General features: G+C 43.2%; 1 protein-coding gene across 1 annotated transcript in view; it reads left to right on the top strand.

Moving 5' to 3' along the window:
* Window positions 1-25619, top strand: part of LONP2 (lon peptidase 2, peroxisomal) — a 53177-nt gene that overhangs the window by 1552 nt on the left and 26006 nt on the right. Inside the window, exons 2-8 of the mRNA XM_058155657.1 lie at window positions 846-1074; window positions 3564-3695; window positions 4726-4848; window positions 6390-6553; window positions 7865-7959; window positions 8455-8713; window positions 16390-16531. Of these exons, the coding sequence (XP_058011640.1) occupies window positions 846-1074; window positions 3564-3695; window positions 4726-4848; window positions 6390-6553; window positions 7865-7959; window positions 8455-8713; window positions 16390-16531 (1144 nt within the window). The remainder of the gene's footprint in view (window positions 1-845; window positions 1075-3563; window positions 3696-4725; window positions 4849-6389; window positions 6554-7864; window positions 7960-8454; window positions 8714-16389; window positions 16532-25619) is intronic.

The raw sequence follows: 25619 nt of genomic DNA, 5'->3' as shown, positions 1-25619 counted from the left end.
AGAAGGCAAGTGAGTGCTCAGGTGAAAAAGCAGCTTTCTTTTTCAGCAAGAAAAGTGGCTGCAGAAATGCAATGAACGAAAGTTTGTATTGCTTTTTTTAATGCTTGAATTTAGATTTATAAATGGTCAAATGCTTCATCTTGTCGAGAAGATTGAAAGGGTTCCCTGAAAATATTCCATATTCAATCACAGACATCTCTAAGCAAAATGCCTGTCTAAAATAGGAATGTTTTCCAAAGTATCTTTTATGTATTTCCTGTGGCTAGGACTAACATTGCTAACATGGTAAATGTTAACCCCTTTATCATGGGACATGGACAACACCTTCTAAAACAGCTCTGTGGAGACAGGTAGTCCTTGACTTACAGTCATTCGTTTAGTGACCGTTTGAAGTTACAACGGCACTGAAAAAAGTGACTTATGACCGTTTTTCACACTTAAGGACCATTGCTGCATCCCCATGGTCATGTGATCAAAATTCAGACACTTGGCTTATATGATGGTTGCAGTGTCCCGAGGTCGTGTGACTCTTTTGCAACCTTCTGATAAGCCAAGTCAGTGGCGAAGCCAGATTCACTGAACAACCAAATTGCTCACTTTAAAACTGCAGTGATTCACTTGTGGCAAGAAAGGTCTTGAAATGGGGGCAAAATTCACTTCGCTGTGTTGCTTAGCAACAGACATTTTGGGCTCAATTGTCCTAAGTTGAGGTTTACCAATAATGCTTGCTCCTTTGCTAGGGACAACATCTTCCAAAACAGCTCCATAGATATCAAACTCCTGCTCAAGTGTCTTCCTATTGTGGCATGGCAAATAACGTTTGCTTTTTTCCTTGATCATTTCAGGATTGGCACAGCCGCGCTGGCCATTCAGGTGGTTGGCAGCAACTGGCCGAAGCCTCATTATACGTTGCTGTTAACGGGCCTCTGCAGGTTCCAGATTTTGCAGCTGGTGAAGGAGAAACCTTATCCCGTTGCAGATGTTGAACAGCTGGATCGGCTGGAACAATTTACCAACAAGTCCGAGGAGGAGCTGGGAGAGCTGCCGGAGCAATTCTATAAATATGCAGTTCAGGTTAGGGGCCTTGAAATGGTGCTAAATACCTGAATTATCCGTTGAGGAAATTACGACGGTCGTTGTGTGTAAAGGAATTGAGGCAAAGTGCACGCTTTGTTGCTGATGCAATGTGTTTACTTTTCCTGTTGAAATGTTCTCATGCGTTTGGGATCAGGAGGACACGTTCATGTAGATAAGGAGAGCACATCTTCATCCAAGCTGCAAAAAAAGAGCTCAGGCCATGCCAGAGAGGTTGGATCCAGTACAAACGTCCCAAAGGTGCTTTTTCAAAAAGGCAACTGGGCTTTCTTGTTTATCCCTTGAAGATATTTCGCTTCTCATCCATGAAGCTTCTTCAGTTCTGACTGAAACAGAACTGAACACGTGTCTTCTCCACCGCCATAGAGATGTTATATAACAGTTGTGGCAAACCCTTTGCACTGCTTAGTCATTTCCCTTTTAGTGTTGAATCTACCATGGGTCACACAGGAATTGCAACTATTGTATAGTCAGACCATGTATAATTGACACTGGATTTTATTATAGATTTTAGTTGTTATTTATTACCGTATTTTTCAGAGTATAAGATGCACCTTTTCCCCCCAAAAAAGAGGGTGAAAATCTGGATGAGTTTTATACTCCTGATGTATCCCCGCCCAGCTTCTCAAACAGAGGTTTCAGAGTCTGAAAAAAGCATCAGAAACGAAGCTTCAGAAAAGAAGCCCCCAAACAGAGCTTCAGAGGCTTTTTTTTCTGAAGCTGTTTCAGAGGCTTTCAGAGGCATAATTTTTTTTCCCCTGAAAAGGAGTTTCAGAAGTTTCAGAGGCAGAAAAAAAAAGCAAGGCATAGAGCTCGCAATCAACAAACCTGTTGCTAAAATTCACCTCTGGGAACAGCTGATTGGGGGATATTCTGGGAGGCTGATCCACCTGCCAATCAGCTTTTTTTTTTTCCTCCCCAAAAACTTATACTCTGAAAAATACGGTATTTTGTACTAGTATTTTTAAGTGCATATATACTGAGGGCTTTTATTTGTTCTGGTCTCTGGACTAAGACTGTAATAATAAATTGAACTGAATTGAGTTCTGACAGTCAGAACTGAGCATTTAAATGCTTGCTTCCTTGACCAAGAGCACAAAAAGCATATTACTTCATTTCTCCGATAAAGTTGTTTGACGATGAGATTCCTGTCCTCATTCTCAAACAGCTGCTGCTTGCCCCCAGGAAGAAGAAGTTTCACGGGTGCAAAGTGTGAATCCTGCAGATGTGTCTGAAAAGGGGCTCGGGTGGCATAGAAAAAAAAGCATCCTTTGGATTTTGAGACATCAGAGTTCACAGACGACTTGACCCTTCTTCTGGTGGTTGAGCAAGTCGATCCAGAACAAATGACCATGGCACAGCTGAAATACAAGAAATGGATGGGTCCTTGTTTTGTTGTTGTCTAGTAGTATTGGTTTATCATGCGGAGAGGAGAGAGGAGAGGAGAAGAGATACTTTATTGGCCAAGTATGATTGGACACACAAGGAATTAGTCTTTGGTGCATATTGTCGTGTCCCACTCCTCCGCTGACAGCCGGGTCAGGGAAATCCGAATCAGGCGTGCCTCTGCAGCTCTGCCAAAGTCCTAGCAAAGTCCTCAGGGCAGGCAGGAGACCAGAAAGTGACTTCAGCAAGATATGTTTAGACTTTGCCTGACTCAGAGAATGCCAGAAAGCAGATCCTTTATATAGGCCATGGGGTGTGGCTCCATGACTCAGCACTTATCCAGGCCTGCCCCTCCCTTCCTTCTGACGCCGCCGCCTATCAATTCTTCTGAAGCGAGGGTCACTCCAGTCGGCAGCTGTTGGTAATTGACCTCCCTCAGGCTCACATGCTGTGGGGGAGGGGGAGGGGTCTAGTTGCTCCGTTTGCCTGGGCATGGAGCCAGGGCTGGGGCCGGGAGGTGTTTCCTCCTGTCTGGGCATGGAGCCAGGGCTGGGGCCGGGAGGTGCTTCCTCCTGTCTGGGCATGGAGCCAGGGCTGGGGCCGGGAGGCATACTAGGACATTCCTCAGTGTTCGGAAGCAGATAAGAAGGCCCCGGCTGCGGTGAGAGCGGGCAAGACACAACACATATGCTCTCAGTGCCCATAAAGGAAAAATAAAATATATTCGTCAAGAATCATAAGATACAACACTTAGTGATAGTCATAGGGTACAAATAAGCAATCAAATCATACAAGGAAACAATCAATATAAATTGTAAGGATACAAGCAACAAAGTTACAGTCATGCAGTCATAAGTGGGAGGAGATGGGTGATAGGAACGATGAGAAGACTAATAGTAGTAGTAATGCAGACTTAGTGAATAGTTTGACAGTGTTGAGGGAATTATTTGTTTAGCAGAGTGATGGCGTTTGGGAAAAAAACTCTTCTTGTGTCTAGTTGTTTTGGTGTGCAGTGAAACGAATAAATAAAAGTATTAAAATTTTGCTCTACATTTCCACCCCCCTCCCCATCTTTGACCAAGCTGGTGGAGATGTTGGATATGTCCATCCCGGCGGTGGCAAAACTGAGGCGCTTGTTGGACAACCTACCCAGAGAAGCTCTGCCAGATATTGTCACCTCAATCATCCGTACCAGCAACCAGGAGAAGCTTCAGGTATCAGGCACTGCTTCCGTTCTGGCTTCACAGAGGAAGGCCATTTTAATTTTGAATGTTTAGCCCTACTAAAACACTGCCAAGCTAAAACAAACAAACAAACAAACAAACAAACAAAAAGGCTTCTTGTCAATTCCCTTTTAACTTAACAAATGTGTTACCCAAGCATTGGTGTAGTGATCTTTCACCCATGAAAAACATATATGACAATAAATATACCAGCAGTTGATGGATCACTGTTGTGACCCAGGCCCAAGTAGGTAGTAGGAAACTCAAGTCAGTGTAAAAACAAACAAACTTTATTAAAACAGATGAGAATTACTTCATTCTCAGTGTAGTCCAACTAAATTAAAGCAATTTCCTCCCAACACAATTCCTCAGTCCTATCACCAACCTTGGTCCAATTAGGCAAATTGCCAAAGGCCTTTCTTGGCAAAAGTTCAGAAGACACCGATATAAAACAAGTGCAACAAGACAAGCTATCGACGTTGTTTTCCGGCAAAGAGCCCAAATGCCGTTGCTGGTCTTTTAAGCCTTATGAGAGGGGCCAATCATTTCTTGGCCTTACTCCCGAGTCATCCTTTTTGCTTTAGCTGCTCTTGCCTTCTGGCAGCTCTTCGCATGCTTGCACTAGGAACAGGCTCTTCCTGTTCCTCTGCCTCACTTCTGTCTGCCTCTGGAGGCTCCGGAGTCCGCGCATCGCTCCCAGATGGCCTTGGCCCCATCATTGCCTCCAACGCAGAGCCCTCATCCGGGCCTTCCCCTGACTCCAGGACTGGCCCACGCTCTTCCTCAGCCTCATCGCTGTCTGACTCTGTTGCCAGCTCCGCAGGCTGCTGGCGGACCACAACAATAGTGGTGGAACAGGAGCTCAAACAAGATGGATTCCGATAGCTTATGGTGCTTTCGTTTTCTCTGATCCATTTCAAATTAGGCAAGCACATTTTGTGGTGAAATCTGGGGTGTTCTAAGAATCTGACAAGAAAGCAAGGAACGCACACTTCATAGTTTTTTTGTCCTTTTCTGTTAGATCCTGGATGCTGTGGGTTTAGAAGAGCGATTCAAGATGACCATACCCTTGCTCGTTAGGCAAATTGAAGGTTTGAAGCTTCTGCAGAAGACCAGAAAACACAAGCAGGACGACGACAAAAGGGTATTTTTGTTTGTAATAAAACGATCAAGGTGTTTGAATATTCCTGTGCGGGTGTAGTTTATTCGGCAGAGGATAAGTATTAGCAACAGGACTGATTTAGCAATAGCAAAAAGCAATAAGGAGGCGAACTAAACTGGGGCTGTAACTCAGCAGTAGAATACATATTGTCCTTGGGAATCCAGTTCAGCCTTCTCATCTCCAGACAAGGCCAGGCAAGCCTGGTTGAAACGGGAGAACTGCAAGCAGGTAACAGAGACATGATTGGGCTAGATAGAGAATGGTCTGACTTGATATAGGAATGTGTTTCCCACTTTTAATATAGGATGCAGGGTTTAGTATTCCCATGTTTCATGTTAGAGGATTGTGAGCACTTTTGATCCTAGTTCTAGACCACACCTGGAATACTGCATCCCAGTTTTGGTCAAACAATGTCAAGACTTGGGGAAAATGTGCAGAGAAGAGCAACGATAAAGAAGATGATGAAGGGCCTGGAGACTAAAGCATATGAAGAACGGTTGCAGGAAATTGGATATGGTTAGTCTAGAAAGAAGAAGGATTAGGGGGTGACATGATAGCATTGTTACAGTATTTGAGGGGCTGTCACAAAGAAGAGGGGTCAACTTATTTTCCAAAGCCCAAGAAGAAATATTGGGAACTAATCAAGGAGAGAAACAACCTGGAATTAAGGAGAAATATCCTGTAAATGAGGACAGTTAAAACAGTGGAACGGAAGTTGCCTTCAGAAGTTGTAGGTGCTCCATCACTGGAGGTTTTAAAGGAGAGATTGGAAAACCATTTGTCCGGAATGGTGATAGGATCTCATGCTTGAGGAGGGGGCTGGACTAGAAGACTTCCAAGCCCCCTTCCAATTCTGTTATTCTGTTCTCCTGAGACACCTGAGGGTAGGACCAGAAGTAATAGATGGAAACTCACCAAGGAGAGAACCAAGCTAGAACTGAGGAGAAGTTTCCTAACAGGGAGAACAATTAACCAGTGGAATGGAAGTTGCCTTCAGAAGTTGTGGGTGATCCATCGCTGGAGGTTTTTAAGAAGAGACCGGACAGCCAGTTGTCTGAAATGGTATAGGGCCGTGATGGCAAACCTATGGCACAGGTGCCACAGGTGGCATGCTGTGCTCTCTCTGCGGGCACGCGAGCTGTCGCCCCAGTTCAGCTCCGCCACTCATGGTGTGCACCTCCCTCCAGCTGGTTGTCAGATCTCTGCCGCACATGCACGGGGGGGTGGGGTGCATGCACAGGGCCGCACGTGCATGCTTGGGGCGCATGTGAGGATGCACACATGTGTGGGGGCGTGCGGGGGCCACACATGCGGGTGGGGTGGGGCGCATGCACGGGGACTCCACTGGGGGTTGGGACACACACGCTTTGGGCACTCGGTCTGGAATAGGTTAGCCATCACTGGTACAGGGTCTCCTGCTTGATTCGAAGAGCTCCAAGGCCCCTTCCAGCTCTATTCTGATTGATCGATTGATTGATTGGTTGGTTGATTGATTGTACTCTTCCCACCTTTCAATTTCCTAGATCATAGCAATACGTCCTATGCGGCGGATTGGCCACATTCCAGGTGCTATGGAAGATGAGGATGAGGACGAAGATCACGATGATATCATCATGCTCGAAAAAAAAATCCGAGCCTCGCGCATGCCCGAGCAAGCTCTCAAAGTCTGTATCAAGGAAGTTAAAAGGTCCAGTGAGTTTTGTCATTACTTCCAGGCAGCTTCTTTTCTGTTCCGGAGCACGGGTTATTGATTGATGGCCAGAGCATACATTTTCAGTTTAGTTTAGTGTTTTTTTGGCCTTTGGTTTTAGTATTCGCTGGGAAGGTCGCCTCTCTTTATTCCGTGCATGTTTTTAAGTGTTGGTGTAATCCCGAATACCTAAAGGGTGGGTGGGGGTATAATTCTAACAAATAAGAAATAAAACAGGCATCAAAGGCCAGCTGTGCTGTGAAGACATGCCCATTAAGTTTGATAAATCTTATTTCCAAATAAGCAGGCTTGGGATTATAGTCTTAGTTGCGTAATGCTGCTCTTGAGATGTGGTTTTTATGTTTATTGTTTCACCTACGCTAAATAGGATTTTGTAAGAGCTGGATAGTGCTTAGAATGCAATGCTGGAGGCTAACTCACTGCTCACTCCAGCAGTTCGATCCTGACCGGCTCAAGGTTGACTCAGCCTTCCATCCTTCTGAGGTTGGTAAAATGAGGACCCAAGATTGTTGGGGGCAACAGGCTGACTCTGTAAAAACCACTTAGAGAGGGCTGTAAAAGCACTGTGAAGCGGTATATAAGCCTAAGTGCTGTTGCTATATTGTGAATTAGAAATGCTTCTAATTTATTTAAGTACAGAAGATATCCCTTTTCAGTTATATTTAAGACCTGTGCCTATTTGGCAGCATTAAATACCCGCCAATTGTAAGCTTTTGCAAACATTCTGAACATTAAGACAAAGACAAACTGAATGTTAATTTTAAATCGAGGTAGTCCTCAACTTAACAACAGTTCACTTAGTGATCATTCAAAGTTACAACGGCATTGAAAAAGTGACTTATGATCGTTTTTCACACTGACCACCTAAGTAGCCTCCCCATGATCATGTGATCAAAATTCTGATTCTTGGCAACCGGTTCATACTTATGACTGTTGCTGTGTCTCAAGGTCACGTGATCCCCTTTTGCAACCTGGCACGCAATGGGGAAGCCAGCTTCACAACAACTGGGTGACTAACTTATCAACTGCAGTGATTCCCTTAACAACTATGGCAAGAAAAGTCTTAAAAATGGGGCAAAACTCCCTGGACAAATGTCTCACTCAACAACAGAAATGTTGGGGCTCCGTTGTGGTCGTAAGGCGAGGACTGCCTGTGTTAGTGCAAGCTAATACAGTGTCATATTAGTGTCATCAAGTATTCCGATAACGTACTTTCATTTCTTTGCAGTTTTGTCTGTAAATTTTGATTTCGGTCCTTCAGTTAACAGGTCTTGTCTACTTTTCTAGGTTAAAGAAGATGCCTCAATCCATGCCAGAATATGCCTTAACCCGGAATTATTTGGAACTGATGGTGGAATTACCCTGGAGCAAGAGTACCAAAGGTCAGTGGATATTTCCTTAGGATGAGAATCCCATATTTTTTTAAACAAACACCCTCTTTTTAAATACAGGTAGTTTCTTTTTTTTAAAGAAACATCCTCTATTTAAAAACAGGTAGTCCTCGACAGTTCAGCCGCAAATTTGCGAGACGGATGTTAAGTGCCTTTTGCTCCATTTTACGACCTTCCCCGCTGACTTTGCTTATCAAAGGGTCACAAAAGGGGATCACGTGACACCCCCCACCTCCCCTGGGACACCATGACCGTCATAAATAGACGCTGGTTGCCAAGCGTCCAAATTTTGACCACGTGACCACAGGAGTCCTGTGAAAAAAGTCGTAAGTCACTTTTTTTCAGTGTCGTCGTAACATTGAACGGTCCTTAAATGAACTGTTGTTAAGTCGAGGACTACCTGCAAAGGTATTCTTCTGGTTGCCAGAGGAAGGATCTTAGCTCAAGGGTGTAAAAAAAAAAGGTTTTTATTGTTTGGATGAACAGATTGCCTGGATATCCGTGCCGCCAGAGTTCTTCTGGATAACGATCACTATGCCATGGAAAAACTGAAGAAGAGGGTGTTGGAATATTTGGCGGTCAGGCAACTGAAGAACAATTTAAAAGGGCCCATCCTTTGCTTCGTGGGACCCCCTGGAGTTGGGAAAACAAGCGTGGGGCGATCGGTGGCCAAGACTTTGGGCCGAGAGTTCCACCGCATCGCATTGGGTGGAGTGTGCGACCAGTCTGACATCCGAGGTCACAGGTATTTTAAGTCTATTGTTGTTGTTGTTCTTATTGTCGTGATTTAGAGCAGGGGTCTCCAACCTGGGTCCCTTTAAGACTTGTGGACTTCTACTCCCAGAGTCCCTCAGCCAGCAAACTGGCTGATGAATCTGAATTTACTGAATCTGCACTATTATTAATCGTTTCATAGTTCCCATCACCAATCTCTTTCCACTTATGACTGTATGACTATAACTTGTTGCTGGCAATCCTTATGATTTATATTGATATATTGACCATCAATTGTGTTGTGAATGTCGTACCTTGATGAACGTATCTTTTCTTTTATGTACACTGAGAGCATATGCACCAAGACAAATTCCTTGTGTGTCCAATCACACTTGGCCAATAAAATTCTATTCTATTCTATTCTATTCTATTCTATTCTATTCTATTCTATTCTATTCTATTCTATTCTATTCTATTCTATTCTATTAAAGGGACCCAGTTGGAGACCCCTGATTTAGATGCTGTGGAAAAAAACATTCATCCTATTTTCTCACTTGCATCCCAGCTTCTTCCCACTGATAATTGGCTTGCCTTTAATGGAGAAAGACACACTGTCATTCGTACGCAACCACAATTTTTTTTTCTTTCTATTTCCGTGGAGAAACGGCTTCAGAAGAAAGATGCAGGGGGGAAAAAAAGCACAATAGCGTATAATCTCTTTTGAGATTTTATTTATGCCGTTCTTGGAAGCAAAGCCTACCGAGTACTGTCATGTATTTAATTTATAATTACAGTTTAGGTTTACACGACTTAAAACCTGCTAGAAGAAAATACATTGCATTGAATATCAAAAAAACTTTTTAAGTGTTTAAATTATTTTCATTTGTCGCCTTTCAGCACAATTCTGAGATCTGTTGATTTGTGTATGGTGTTTGTCTACTAGAACCATGCTTAGCCTTGATCGAAATCTGTGGTGGGATTCAAATTATTTTACTACCGGTTCTGTGGGTGTGGCTTGGTGGGCATGGCAGGGGAAGGATACTGTAAAATCTCCATTCCCACCCCAATTGTCTGCCCAGACAGCTAAAGCGAAGGTGGGCTGTATATACCCTTCCGCTATATAGATTCTATATATCCAATCGTGCTACTTTTGAATGTGACACCTGGACACGTCTAAAACTCTACAGAAGAGATATCCGTGAGTTCAATTCATGGTAGAGGATTTGAATCCCATAGAACAGCATCCGGCTATCTATGTTCAACAGATCCCAAGTAGGGCAAAATTAATCCCATGGCAGTCATGGTAACTGTAGTGACAGTAGACAGCTATTATTTAAAGAAAGATTATAGAGAAAGTTTAAGGAGTACAAGTAGAGCCAAGGATCTAGTTGTAGCAGTCATCGTTGTAGGGATGGACTTGGGGGGCTGTTTAAGTGTGGGGCATTAAACAGACGGTTCAGAATCGCCATCGAAAAGACACATTGCAGAAGCTCTGAAGGGGATGAAAGAGGAGGCTGAGCAAGTTTTTAGTTTTGACAGCTGCCATTCGGTGTTCAACTGGAACAGGATGTGCTGACTGGGAGAAAAAGTTAAAAGCATTGCCCAAATCATCTGGGGCACTGAAATTTATGTTCACGGCTGCAAGTTGGAACAGGGTAAACGAAAGTGTATGGCAACATATAAGGTGTTATTAGGGTGGAGGTGAATATTTGAATGGAGTGTGCGTGTGTGTGTGTGTGATCCCCAGAAGCCTAGGGTTTGGGCAAGGAGAGAAAGGCAACCTTGGCCAAGCAAAACTAGGCCTTCGCTCTTCTCCATGCAGTGAGGCCCCTTCTGTTCATGGTGGGGGCAGCTCGGATTTGCACTGCTGGTCATCACCTTTCTATGAAAATCTCATAGAAACATAGAAAACTGGGGGCAAAAAAAGACCCAGTGGTCCCTCAAGTTTGCCCTTTGACTTACTTATTTACTTACTTTCTCTCCCTCCCTCTCTTTCTTTCCTTCTTTCTTTCTCCTTTCTTCCTTCCTTCCTTCCTCTCTCTCTCTCTCCCTCTTTTTTCCTTCTTTCTTTCTCTCAATTCCTTCCTTCCTTCCTCCCTTCCCTTCCCTTCCCTTCCCTTCTTCCTTTCTCTCTCTCTCCCTCCCTCCATCTCTTTCTTTCCTTCTTTCTCTCTCTTTCCTTCCTTCCTTCCTTCCTTCCTTCCTTCCTTCCTTCCTCCCTTCCTTCCTTCCTTCCTTCCTTCTTTTTAATTATTTTTATATTTTATTTAAATGTTTTTAATTTTTGCCGGAAGATGGACATGTGTTTATCCCAAGCATGTCTAAACCCAGTTACTGATGACTGACCCGCTACCTCTGCTGGAAGTTGGTTATCAGCTTCTGCTACACTACTTCTTCTCATCCTGATCTATGAAACCACCATGTCTTAATAACGATTGCATGTCAGCCTGCTTCAGGTTAGCTTGTTAGAACACTTGCACTACTTCTACTAACTGTTCTGCGAATGAATGTTGTACACTTATTCAGGCAAATACCATAGAGCAGTGTTACTCAATTTTGACCACTTTTAGATAGTCGGACTTTAACTCCCAGAATTCCCCAGCCAGCCATGCTGGCCGGAGAATTCTGGGAGTTGAGGTCCATCTATCTTAAAGTTGTGGTGGTTGATAAACACTGGCAGAGAGCTTCTTGGTTTCCCAGTGGATGCATTTTATCAAAGACACCTAGAATTCCTCAATGGATTCTCGAATCCAGTGCAGGAAAGTTGGGAACTGAGACAGTGGGGCTGAGTGGGGCTACAGGTAATCCTTGTTACTACCTGAAACCTGATGGAATGTATGACAAGGGCTTCCAAGAGTTGATGTTCACGTATTTCCCAGTAAAGTCAGATACATTATAAATACAGTTACATGTGCAATTGCCATTTGCTCAGTTCCAATTTTGTCACATCCTATGTTGATGGCAGGCATAGGGGGAAGCTGGCAACTTGGTTTACAAATCTCTGTTGATTAGACTTCTGAAAAGCAGAACATGGTCTTGCTGTTCAAGTGGGGACCACTAGAGGATGTTCTATGCCTTTCATTGAAGAACCTAAAGACAATGAGTATTTTGAAGAGTGCAATTGTTCCAACTGTCAGAAAATTTCTCCTTAGTTCCAGTTTGCATCTCTCCTTGATTAGTTTCCATCCATTGCTTCTTGTCCTGCCTTCAGGGGCTTTGGCGAATAGCTGGACCGCCTTCTTCTCTGACAGCCCCTCAAATATTGGAAGACTGTGATCATGTTACCCCAGTCCTTCTTTTCATTAAACTAGACATACCCAGTTCCAGCAACCGTTCTTCGTATGTTTTAGTCTCCGGCCCCCTAATCATCTTCGTTGCTCTTCTCTGCACTCTTTCTAGAGTCTCCACATCTTTTTTATATGATGGTGAGCAAAAATATTCCAAGTGTGATCTTACCAAGGCATTATAAAGTAATAGAAATCTACATAGGGTTAAAAGTCTGCGAGGGAATGGCTAGGACAGAATATTTGGCCAATAAAGCTGATTTAAATCTAATAAAAAAATTTCTTTAACTCTTTAACTACAAGCTTTCCCCCCCTTTCTTTGCCTTTTAATTTGTCTTCCTTTTTCACTTTGTAAAGTTTTGTATGAAGCTCTTGGGTCTGTCCACCAGCTCACCAAGTGAAAATAAGTTTGAATTGTGAGAAGGGACATCCCCGACGGAACAAATATGCTTCCGTCAATCAGGATGCCTTTTTGATATGTTTTGTTTATGTACATGAAGCAGGATGTGCTTTGGATGTAATGAGAGCTTTTCCTTGCTGCAGTTTAAAGCCTCTGACTCCATGAGTGCGATTTGCAGCAGCATTATTCACAATTTAGTTACCCTCCCCTTCCAAGGGGCTCTAAAAGTTAGGCATGGAGGTGAAATCTCCCTCCCCCGCCCCTTCCGTGGCGGAATTTCCCTGCAATAACTCGGATAACTAATCCGATAATAATAACTAATTTGGAAAGAGAGTAAAATGAGAGAGGTGCAGAGCGACCTTAGTGGCTTAGTAGGATTTTGATCCAGTTAAAATCAAATCACTTATAACCTCTGGTGGATTTGTTTCGCTGCTGTAGATTTAAAGGGAATAGGTGTTGTTGAACTGCTTTGTGACGTTCACTGTTCTCTGGTGCCCGTCCCTAAAAATCCTTTTTATCCACAATAAGTCGTCTTAATAGGTTTGGGTTTGGGTAAGTGAAAAAAATAGAGGAAGTGTTTTAGGGCATGTACATTTTATAATAATTTCCTCCTTCCTGACTTTCCCAGGTCTGATAATTAGAAGACTAGACTAGAGTAGACTAGACTACAGTAGAGTAGAGTAGAGTAGAGTAGACTAGACTAGACTAGGCTACAGTAGAGTAGAGTAGAGTAGACTAGACTAGACTAGACTACAGTAGAGTAGAGTAGAGTAGACTAGACTAGACTAGACTAGACTAGACTAGACTACAGTAGAGTAGACTAGACTACAGTAGAGTAGAGTAGAGTAGAGTAGAGTAGAGTAGACTAGACTAGACTAGACTAGACTACAGTAGAGTAGAGTAGAGTAGACTAGACTAGACTAGAGTAGAGTAGACTAGACTACAGTAGAGTAGAGTAGAGTAGACTAGACTAGACTAGACTAGACTAGACTAGACTAGAGTAGACTAGACTACAGTAGAGTAGAATAAAAAGAATAAGAATAAGAATAGAGGAGACGAGACTCTGGAAGGGACCTTGGAGGTTTTCTAGTCCAGCAGGAGAATTGTCTGATTTCTTGTGCGCTGGCTTTCAACTGCTTACGGATTTTTCAGATAAATTTTGTTTTAGTTGGGACAGATTGGTTGGGTTCAGATCTGACAGCTAAGCCAGAATTCTGTTTGTTTAATTCGGTTTCAGCGTATGTGACAGCCCAAGCATGGCAAATGGAAATCTGTACTTTATGCCTTAGCTTCGTTTTTTGTCCTCTCGGGCTCTTGGGCTTGTTCCAAAAAAACCAGGGCTTAAAAATGGCTCCTGATGAAAACCCGATAATTTTTTTTTAACTCCCTATACAAGGGGTCCTCGACTTAACGGCTACACATTTTTGATGCTAAGCGAGACAGTTGTTAAGGGAGTTTTGCCCCCTTTTTGTGACCTTTCTTGCCTCCGTTGATAAGTGAATCACTGCAGTTGTTAAGGCGAGAAAAGTCATAAAAGGGAGCAAAACTCGCCTAACTTTTCACTGAGCAACAGAAAGCTTGGGCTCCATTGTGGCCGTAAGTCGAGGACCACCTGTATTTGTTATTTCTAGCAAAAAAAAAAAAAAGTCAAAATCTCACATTACCTAGCCTGCTTCAACTGACAGGAAGACTCTTCCTCCCCTTCTGTGAAAACACATATTAAATGGTTTTGCTCCAGAGCTTAGAAAGTTTCTTACCATTTATCCCTTCGGAACAACATATCCTTATTAAATTCCTCCAGTTGTAGGGGAGAGAGAGGGTGAAAATCTTAGACTTGGATCTTGTCTGGGTGAAGTTGGATGTTAGTTCTGTTTTGTTGTTTCGATCCTGGGAGACAGCTAACCCAGAGGCTTTGTAGTCGTAACCAGCCAGGCCAGCGCCAGGCCAAGGAAAAGAAAATGACTCTTTTTATTGTCTACATTCTTTAGGTCTAATAATAGACCTAAGGGGCTAGGAACTTGTTTGTGTACACACCCTCTGAGCCTTTTGGGCAGGCTGCTCGGATGCTACAGGCAGGGGGAAAACAAATTGCAGGAGAATACCAACAAGTCAGCCGCTTTGAAGAATTATTATTGGTCCTATTCCATGCGGGAGAAAAGTTTTTAATCTCTCACTGAGCAGTAAAAAATGCAGAAGCAACAAGAGATATTCTCTCTCTCTCTCTCTCTCTCTCTCTCTCTCTCTCTGTGTGTGTGTGTGTGTGTGTGTTTTTCCCTCTGTTTCTCTTTATTCCTCTCTTTCTTTCTTTCTTTCTCTGTTTCTCTCTCTGTGTGTTTCTCTCTCTTTCTGTTTCTCTTTTTCCCTCTCTTTCTCTCTCTTTCTCCCTCTCTTTTTCTCTCTCTGTCTCTCTGTTTCTCGCTGTGTTTCTCTCTCTCTCTCTCTTTCTCTGTGTGTTTCTCTCTCTCTCTCTCTCTCTCTCCCCCCCTCCCTCTCTCTCTCTTTCTCTCTCCTCTCTCTGTGTGTGTTTCTCTCTCTCTCTGTGTTTCTCTCTTTCTCTCTCTTTCTCTTTCAGTACTTGGGGTGGAGCTTGGCTTATATCCTGCCCTCTGACATCATTTGGGTCCTGGGAAGGAGGCTGGCAAAACATTCCTTCCCCAGCTGGATTTTATTAGCCCACCCCATTATATAACACAGCATTTTCTCCATGTTTTAGCTAAATGAAAGTTACATGGGGCGTGTAATCATCCACCACCTTACTTGATTTATGTTTTGCGTGCGTGAGATTTAGTTGTGGGAAATTCATGAACTCTTTTTACTACATAAAGTTATTGGGTATTTTTAGTGACAATATGTCATAAATTGCAAGTAAGAATAAGTCACTCTATGTACATACACACATATACACAAACATTTTTTATTATAAATAAAAAAAAACATTCTTGTCCCAAAGTCTAAGGAGAGACTGAATTTATCTCTGCTACAATAAAGTACGATTCATCATCAGGCTTGATTATACCCCTTCTTATATCCAGGCTTGCTCTCCAGCTGTCAGTTTTGTTTTGTTTTTGATTCAGATTTGAGCTGGTCCTCTTATTATTTAATCAAACTCACAATGTAAAGGAAATCTGTAGCACCATCATTCAAAAAGACACCTGAGTAAGTCTGAATGTCCAATTTTGCCCGCACTTAGAACTGATGGGCCATTTCACAAAGATGCTTAATTTGGGGGCTGTTGAGAGACCCTTTGTTGAGATGTTGAAATGCTACCTTGGCAACTTTAAGCCTGGAGGACTTCAACTCCCAGAATTCTGGGAGTTGAAGTCCTCCAGGCTTAAAGTTGCCAAGGTTGGAGACCCCTGCTCTAAGATACGTTTTCATAGCCGTTACTTCATTTGTATAAGTTGTTTTCTTCATCTGTATAAGTTGTTCTCAGGATCACAACATATTCTATGTGTTTTTCGTCCTTTCGGGCAATTTCTCACTCTTGCTGATGGATGTGCTTGCATAACTCTTAGTTCAAAATTTTATTAAGTTTTAACAAAGCATAAAATACAAAAATGTAGGAAAAAAGAAAGGTAAAATGGGAGAGGAAAAGGGAAGAGGAAAAAAAGTGTAGGGTAGAGGGGGGGAAAGAAAAGAAAAAAAGCATTGACTTCCAGACTTCCTTTTGGTGATAACATAAAACCTCAACTTTTTACTTCTATATAATAGCATATCCTAGCCATTTCTGTAACACCAAACCTATCTAATTGGCAAAACCCAAAATCAAAGTTTCATTTTTTTTCCCCACCTCAAGCACAAAGTCCAGAAGCGGTTTCCAAATGGAAACAAGATTCATTGTGTTCTTTTCTTTAATCAAAGCAGTCGCTTTAGCCGTCTTTGCTAAACTCCCATCAACTTTGGCAGCCATCTGTCCATTGTGGGATGGTGTGTGCGCATAACTTGAACTGTGCTCGCATCTTCAGTTTTTCAATACTCTCATTGCCTTGCCTTTCAGCCTTCCCCTTTTGTCCTTTTCACCAGGCGCACTTACGTTGGCAGCATGCCTGGCCGTATCATCAATGGCCTGAAGACTGTTGGAGTCAACAACCCTGTCTTTCTCCTGGACGAGGTGGACAAGCTTGGAAAGAGCTTGCAAGGCGATCCTGCAGCTGCATTACTTGAGGTAAGAACTGGGATGTGTTCTGACAAACAAGGACCGGACCCTGGATTCTCACCTCATGCTCTCCAGGTGAGTCAAGACCTCAGTTCCAACATTCTCCCACCAAAATTCTGGAAATTTTTATTTTTTATTTATTTATTTATTTTGTCACAACAGTATATATAAGCATAAGCATGAAATAACTATACGATATATAAGCATATATATAAGCATAAGTATGTAATAACTATAAGAAATTGGATACAATCAAAGGGAACATTAGGACAGGAACGGTAGGCACGTTGGTGCTCTTATGCACGCCCCTTACAGTCCTCTCAGGAATGGGTTGAGGTCAGTAGTAGATAGGTTTTGGTTAAAGCTTTGGGGATTTTGGGAAGAGACCAAAGAGTCAGGTAGTTTATTGCAGGCATTAACAACTCTGTTACTGAAGTCATATTTTCTTCAATCAAGATTGGAGCGGTTCATATTAAGCTTAAATCTATTGTGTGTTCGTGTATTGTTGCGATTGAAGCTGAAGTAGTCTTTGACAGGAAGGACATTGTAACAGATAATTCTATGAGTTAAACTCAGGTCATGTCGAAGGCGGCGGAGTTCTAAATTTTCTAAACCCAGGATTTCAAGTCCGGTGGCATAAGGTATTTTGTTGCACTCAGAGGAGTGGAGAATTCTTCTTGTAAAATATTTCTGGACACGCTCAATTGTATTAATGTCCGAAATGAGGTATGGGTTCCAGACTGGCGAGCTGTATTCAAGAATTGGTCTAGCAAATATTTTATATGCTCTGGTTAGTAGTGTAGTGTTTCTGGAGAAGAAATTGCACACCCATCATATATGGAATACACTTGTTGTGTCTGCGCCCCCCGAGCCGACCCTCCTGCCAGAAAGTGACTTGGAGCAGGGCCTGCTGCCAGAAAGTGACTTGGACAGTGAGGGGGAAGGGCCGTCAGGACTTACCTCGGGAGGACTGGCTTCCTTGGATCAGCTCCAGGAGCCAGAAGCAGGCCAAGCGAAAGGGATAACGAGGCCTCCTTCTCCTGACTCTTTCCCCCCCCAGGCCACACCTTCAGTCCCAGCTGATGGCAATCCGGCTTAGTTGGACCCTAGGTTTCGTAAGCAGGAGAGGAGGGAACAACAGAAGCAGGGGTGGGGCAGGCCTAGGAAGTGCTGAGTCATGGAGCCACACCCCACAGGATATAAAAAGCAGCGAGAGCTGCTGTGTCTCTTTGTAACAGGCAAATCCACTGATTGACTAAGAGTTGAAGTTTGTTCCTGGGTGACTCACCAGCGTCGTGGAAGATAACGGAGGCTCTTGGCGGACGCTGGCTATTCTGCTGCCAGAGCTGATAGTGCCGGCTAATTAAGCCATCACTCGGACGGAGGCGAGGGAGGACAGAACAATGCTAGAACAGGGGTGTCAAACTTGATTTCACTGAGGGTTGCATCAGGGTTGTGTTTGACCTCGTGGGGGATGGGGGGGGCATGGCCCGGTTGGGTGTAGTCAGCTCAACATCACTCGTGCCGGGGGCGCCTGTGGCAGCCCAAGCACTCTGCCAGCAAAAACATTTTCGGCTGGGACGGCCTCTTGCAACCCTCTGCCAATGAAAACGTTTTCGCTGGCAGAGGCACCACAGGCACCTTTGCTCTTTTCCAGGGTGGCCTGTGGGCCGGATCCATCCCTCGGGCCTTGAGTTTGACACCCCTGCATTGGAACATAGAACCTCATCAGAGTTGGAAGGGGCCTTGGAGGTCTTCTAGTCCAACCCCCTGCTCAAGCAGGAGACCTACAAAGTCCAAATTTGGCTGCCGCAGCACTATCAGTTAAAAACCTTTGACACAAAAGAACAGAAAAGAATAATAAAGTTGGAAGGTTTTAGAGGCCTTCTAGTCCAAACCCCTGCTGGAGACGGAAACTCTATACCATTTCAGTCAAACAGTTGTCCCATTTCTTCTTAAAATCCTCCAATAATTTATTGCTGTAAATTTTTAGCCACTAGATAGAGAAGACGTGGATTTTCTGACAGAAGTCTGAGGTAAATTTCACCTCTTAAGGAAAACATGTTATAAAGAATATTACGTTTTGGATATCTGATGTCTGTTTTGAGTTCTCAAGACAGGACAATCTCTAGTTTGTCCGTATTAAAACAGGAAATGATTAGCTTTTTGAAGTCAAATGAACAGCATGCTGGTTTCAATCCATTAATCAATTCTAGCAGAACATCCCTGCTTGCATCCATATTGGCTTTCCGCGGTAGAGGAATGAAACTGGAGACTGTTTATTATTTTCTTTTTTAAAAAAAAGTTCAATTAAGTTAATATAGGAGAACATGTTAAGAATGATAGCTATTTCGGATCAGAAGCTCATGATAGTAATCACTTAAGCATGTGGGATTAATATTCTTAAGGATGGGCATTTTTATTTTTAACAGGAATAGAAAGGGAGAACGGATCAGCAGCATTGGTGAAATAGCAAGTATTTTGTGCTGGACAAAATTACAACTCATTTGTCAGACAAGGTTTTTTTCCCCCCCATGAAATACTTCTCAAGTGCTACAATCCCATCGTATTAGCAATCCATTGTTTTCACTTAGAAACAAGATGGATGGCTTGGTGCAAAGTTGGCATTGCTATGGTGTTAAGAATGGTTATAATTAGGCGTAAAAAGTCATTCTGTTTACTTTCTCAGTGGGTTATGTCACAAAGCTGCCTCTGTTGGGACAAGGAATTTAGAGAGGATTATTAGCTACTTGTGGCTAAATCAGAGAGATTCTACATCTGGATCTTCTATATGGTTTGAAGTAGCTTGCTAACATCTCTGACTCCCAGTTGTTAAATAGTGTCTGCAACAAACGTTATATCCCGTCTTTATATAGTGCTGAAATTTATTTATTAAAAAAAAACTTGTGGAGGGTGTGGATAACCAGGATTTTATTAGTGTGGGGAAGAATTGTGGTTGCTGTGCATTTCATTTTGGCTTTCAAAAGCAAATTCCCGAGCTGGTAATTCTTCTGAGTAATTCTGAGTAAACATATGTTTGCATTATGCTCTGGGTCACGGAGTTATATTAAAAATAAACCGTAGCCTGCTCACCCCTGTTTTATAGGAGGCATCCCTAGATTAATTTATTTCATATTTCTGAAAACTGCTTAAGATGGTCAAAGCATTTCCACAAGTGTTTGGCAACAACCTGCACTTAGACAGGTGAGGAAATACGTTTGCTTCCTAAATTCCAACATCGAGTCACCCATCTGTTCTGACCTAGGCCTCCCAAGATCATGAAGCCGACTCCTCATCCCGATAAAACCTCTTTTATTTAGGTTAAAGGGAAATTCTTTTCCAGCAAAGTCCCGGCAAACAGTCTTTTCATGAGATTTCACAATTGCAGACCTTTATCAGGCTTGGAGAGTTGCCAGGCCAATATCTTCCAAACGCCAGGCTGTAGCAGCAGTTACTTGGCAAGAAGTCAGGAACAGATCTTCACCCTCATGAATTGAACTAATTGTCTCCTGCAAACTCCCCTCCCCTTCGCTCCTCTTTATTCCCTATGGGAGGGGCCATTCACCGTCCACCTGTGCCTTTACTCCTGAGTCGGCCCTTGTTCCTCAGCTGTTCCCTTCTCCTGGCAGCTCTGCGCATGCGCACATCGGGAACAGGCTCCAGCTGTTCTTCTGCCCCACTGATATCTGACCCTGAAGGCAGCTGATAATCGTCGGATGGCCCCGGCCCCATCTCTGCCTCTGACGCAGAGCCCTCATCAGAGCCTTCCCCAGACTCCAGGACTGGCCCATGTTCCTCCCCAGCCTCCTCACTGTCTGGGTCTGCCCCCAGCTCCTCTGGCGGGCCACAACACCATCAGCTACGATATTTCAGAAGGCTGCTAACCACACCTGAAGAGTTCAGGAAAATGGGGTTTAACTTGCCCGAATGTTCAATAAATACGTTCTGCCATATGTAGCTGGGGAAAAGGGCTGGGATTTTTCAACGTGTTGATAGTTTCTGCTTAAGGTCAAGGTGCATTGGTTGCTTGATCAGAGCGGAATGTCTTCTGATTTCCAGTTCCCTTCTGTCAACAAGGGAACATTCATTCTATATTTAGATGTCCTCTCTTGAAGGTCAGAGTGGAGAGAAAGGAATCCGAGTGTTTCTTAATGGAGAACATTTGTAGGCAAGAGAAATCGTGCAGAAAGTATCGGGCAGCCTCTGAATGTTTTCGCAGAGATTATTCTGCCTGTTTATGGGAATAGGAATTTCGGATGCGCCAAAAAGCTGCTTTTTTAAGTCTTATTTTCGTGCAAAAAACAAACAAACCCCAAACAACAACAACATTGCAACAAAGAGCCTGAAGACGGATATTTGTCTTTCTTTCGTGCTCAGATGATCACGGATCGCCAACAGCCCCTTGAATCTTTTCGTATTTGAAAACAGTCTCTTGATAGTAAAATAAATGGGGCCGATTATTACCTTCACACCCTCTTTATGACTTTTGCAAAGGCTCCGCTGAAAACCGAACGTCAAGCTAAATAAAACTTAATTTAAAGGTTCTTAGAAAAAAAGCGATCTCACTTGTACGCCGACAGACTCGGTGCAAAGCTTGTGATTCTGTCTTGAACCCTGTGGATGAAAAATTCATTTGCTCTGAGAGAAGGGAAGCTGCTGGAAATTGCAAATAACTCTTTAAGCTTTCTCTACGGAGATTCTCAGTCATCCAAGAGGCAACTGGACTTTCTTTGCTTTTCCTTGAAGATGTTTCACTTCTCATCCAAGAAGCTTCTTCAGCTCTGACTGGGTGGTGGGGAATCTTTAAGTATAAATCCTTCGATTTGCCCCACCATCCACTCAGAGCTGAAGAAGCTTCTTGGATGAGAAGTGAAACGTCTTCAAAGAAAACGTTTGGACCTTTCATCGTGAGCTAAAAACATACTTACTCACTCAAGCAGGACTGGCATAAATAGTTGATTTTAAATTGGGGTTTTAGAGATTTTAAATATTTGTAAATTTTTAAACTATCGGCCATTTATTAATAGTCTCTTTTAATTTCTTTTAATTGTATATACTCTGTATTTTATTTCGGCTGTACACCGCCCTGAGTCCTTCGGGAGAAGGGCGGTATAAAAATCTAATAAAGTAAAGTAAAGTAAAGTAAAAAGAAGAAAGTCCAGTTGCCTCTTGAAAAACAAAACACCTTTGTGTCTCAATAGCTAGTGGTTAATTTCAGATCTTTGCAATGTAAAAGTTTGATCAAGTAACTGATTTCTATTTGCAAAGACGGGGTAGGAAGAATTGTCTGGTACCTTTTCTGCTATTTTGAACGGCTGTGGAACAAGCTTTGGATACAGACTGCGATTTGGCTGAAATATTAGCTCTCTGGCAGAACTTCTGACCCATCTCTGTTGACTCTCCCTCAACTCTTCCAGTGTATTCTATTCATTTTAAAAGTTGTAGTAAGAAAAGCTAATTGAGATGGCTTTCTGTCTTTGACAAATGTTCAAACCCCTGGCACTGTCCATGTGTGATATATAATTTTAATTAGCAGCACTCTTCCAGGCCATAATTCAAGCCGATAAGCAAAAAAGGAAGTGTGTTCATTCCATAATGGAAAGGATAAATTATGTTGACAGCAACATGCATGCCCGGTCGCTCAGGCATTGTGGACGTTCCATCCTGTTATCACGTGAGAATTGTTCCCAGTAACGTAACATGGCTCGCTTAACACATTTCAAGCGAGAGCTTTAGAGGGAATCGGAAATACAGAAGTGGAAAAGCATGAATCGCAAGAATGCCGGTTGTCGGCTGGAGTGAAAAGGGAAAATTAATACCGAACAATGAGAAAGCCGAGGGAACGTCAAGAGGCCAAACCATAAGTTTCATTATTTATTTCTCCGATGTGATTTACATCGTTTTCCGTATACGTGTTAATACCACTTTATAATGCCTTGGTAAGGCCACACTTGGAATATTGCATCCAGTTTTGGTCGCCACGATGTAAAAAAGATGTTGAGACTCTAGAAAGAGTGCAGAGAAGAGCAACAAAGATGATTAGGGGACTGGAGGCTAAAACATATGAAGAACGGTTGCAGGAACTGGGTATGTCTAGTTTAACAAAAAGAAGGACTAGGGGAGACATGATAGCTGTGTTCCAATATCTCAGGGGTTGCCACAAAGAAGAGGGAGTCGGGCTGTTCTCCAAAGCACCTGAGGGTAGAACAAGAAGCAATGGGTGGAAACTGAGCAAAGAAAGAAGCAACTTAGAACAAAGGAGAAATTTCCTGACAGTTAGAACAATTAATAAGTGGAACGACTTGCCTGCAGAAGTTGTGAATGCTCCAACACTGGAAATTTTTAAGAAAATGTTGGATAACCATCTGACTGAGATGGTGTAGGGTTTCCTGCCTGGGCAGGGGGTTGGACTAGAAGGCCTCCAAGGTCCCTTCCAACTCTGTTGTTATGTTATGTTATGTTTCTTGAAGTGGTACGCAGACAGAATACAAAATCATTACGATGCAGCAATAAAATTCGAGTTGTAGGCTTAAATCAAGTAGATTTAAATGATAGATTAAAAATATATATGTTAAGAGGCGACTGGCGCCTTTTCATAGAGGTCTCCTTGTGTCAAGTGTTCCACGGGTACCTCATATTTGCAGGAGGAGCTGCCCTCTCAAACATCAACATACTGAGGTGAGATTTTGGCTTGGTTCCTGGCCGTCATCCATATTTTGTAGATTGTGTGTGTGTAATCTTTATTTATTTATTTATTTATTTAATCAAATTTTTATACTGCCCTATCTCCCGAAGGACTCAGGGCGGTTTACAGCCCGATAAAAATACAAATATAATACAAGATAAAACACTAAATTAAAAAACTTATTGAAATAGGCCAAAATTTAAAATTACAATTAAAATGATAAAAACCCCATTCAAATTAAATTTAAAATTAAAATTCTAGTCCAGTCCTGCACAGATAAATAGATGTGTTTTAAGCTCGCGGTGGAAGGTTCGAAGGTCAGGAAGTTGACGGAGTCCCGGGGGAAGTTCATTCCAGAGGGTGGGAGCCCCCACAGAGAAGGCCCTTCCCCTGGGCTTCGCCAGTCGGCACTGCCTGGCGGACGGCACCCTAAGGAGTCCCTCCCTGTGAGAGCGTACGGGTCGGTGGGAGGCAATCGGTGGCAGCAGACGGTCCCGTAAGTAGCCCGGGCCTAAGCCATGGAGCGCTTTGAAGATAGTTACCAAAACCTTGAAGCGCACCCGGAAGGCCACAGGCAGCCAGTGCAGTCTGCGCAGGAGAGGTGTCACATGGGAGCCACGAGGGGCTCCCTCTATCACCCGCGCAGCCGCATTCTGGACCAACTGGGGCCTCCGGGTGCTCCTCAAGGGAAGCCCCATGTAGAGAGCGTTGCAGTAATTCAGGCGAGATGTCACGAATCTGTATGCTCATATACAGGTGATCCTCCAAAGTTACAACAGCACCAAAAAAAAGAGGTGACTTACGAACATTTTTCACATTTATGACAGTTGCAGCATCTCCATGGCTACGTGATTTATATTCAGACGGTTGGCAACTGGCTCGTATTTACGACGGTTGCAGTGTCCCGGGGTCAGGCGATCCCCTTTTGCGACCTTCAAACAAGCAGAGTCAATGGGGAAGCCGCATTCACTTAACTGCCGCTGTTGCCGACTTAAATCACTGCGGCCATTCACTTCAGAGCGGTGGCGGGAAAGGTCGTAAAAGGGGGGCAAAATTGACTGAACAACGGTCTCGTTTAGCGGGATAAATTTTGGGCTCAGTTGTGGCCGTAGATCGAGGACTAACCTGTAGTAGCTGTATGATTAGGGGTTGTAAGAAGGATATAAATACTTTGCCAGCGAGCACGATCAATGTAAAGTTGGGAATCCTTTCTGAGAAGCAGCTTTCTCTACGTTGGCTTTGAAGCGGGTGGAATTCACTTACCTTCCCTACTGGTTCGCAAATGTGAGCATGCCCGCTTTGCTGATGCACACACCTTCCGCGCAATGCGCCCGGTGTCAAAAAAATGTGCCTAAATAGGATGGCATAGAGCCGGTGCGGGTGGGCAGGCCCACCTGTGATTTCTCCTACCGGTTCGGGCAAACCGGTCTGAACCGGCTGAATGCCGCCTCTGCTTTGAAGGTATAATCCTAACCAATCTGGACGTTACGGAAGGTTGCTAGAGATCTTAGCATAGACTCTGAAAGCTATCAAGAGTTTCTGGCTTCTTTCCACGTATGGAAAATTAAATCCCTTGTGATTCATTTTGGGTGTCTTCTTCTCTTGCCCTCCAGCAGTTTTGTTGAGGACAAGTTCTCCGGATTTGTGGGTTGAGTGCCTTCTTCCAAAACAAAGCTGCAGCTGCGAAGTCTTGTCCTCCCATTGGGAGTGGATCTTGTTCATCATGTCTTAATGTAACAGAGCTCATCCCTGGGATCATCCAGATCTTGGGAGGATCAAAAAAACCCCAAACCATTGATACCATATACCATATCCTAATTTTACACGGTTGTATTTTCTGCCTAGGGACTGTTTCTCATCTAGGAGTGTTGGAATGCTCAAATTTCTTCTCAGTGTTGAAGAACTGAAAGGTATCTGGACCGTACCATTTCAGTCCCCTCTCTGGACTGAAATGGTATGATCCATATTTCTACCATCTTAGTCCTTTTACAAGGGTCCACTTAAATAAAATCCCCCTGACCCAATTGCCTTCTCTGAACTCAACTCTCTTTCCATCCCTGAAGCACATTTTCTTCCAAAGAGGCAAACAGACAACTAAAAACAACTGAAAAGTACCAATAGAATTTGAAATATACTGCATATCTAGAAATACAGAGAGGCTATTGCCATGGGCAAGCCATCTGCTCACTTCAGTTAAAAAAAAAAAGATCTTTTCGGCTACTGTTTAGAAATCATCCTAAAATTATATCTGTGTTTTTGTGTTGCATGATGATTTTTTTTTATTTGAATTTATATCCCGCCCTTCTCTGAAGACTCAGGGCGGCTTACACTGTGTTAAGCAATAGTCTTCATCCATTTGTATATTATATACAAAGTCAACTTATTGCCCCCAACAATCTGGGTCCTCATTTT

This window comes from Ahaetulla prasina, chromosome 12, assembly GCF_028640845.1.
Source record: "Ahaetulla prasina isolate Xishuangbanna chromosome 12, ASM2864084v1, whole genome shotgun sequence".
Taxonomy (NCBI): Eukaryota; Metazoa; Chordata; class Lepidosauria; order Squamata; family Colubridae; genus Ahaetulla; species Ahaetulla prasina.
This window is presented reverse-complemented; position numbering and strand designations above follow the sequence as displayed.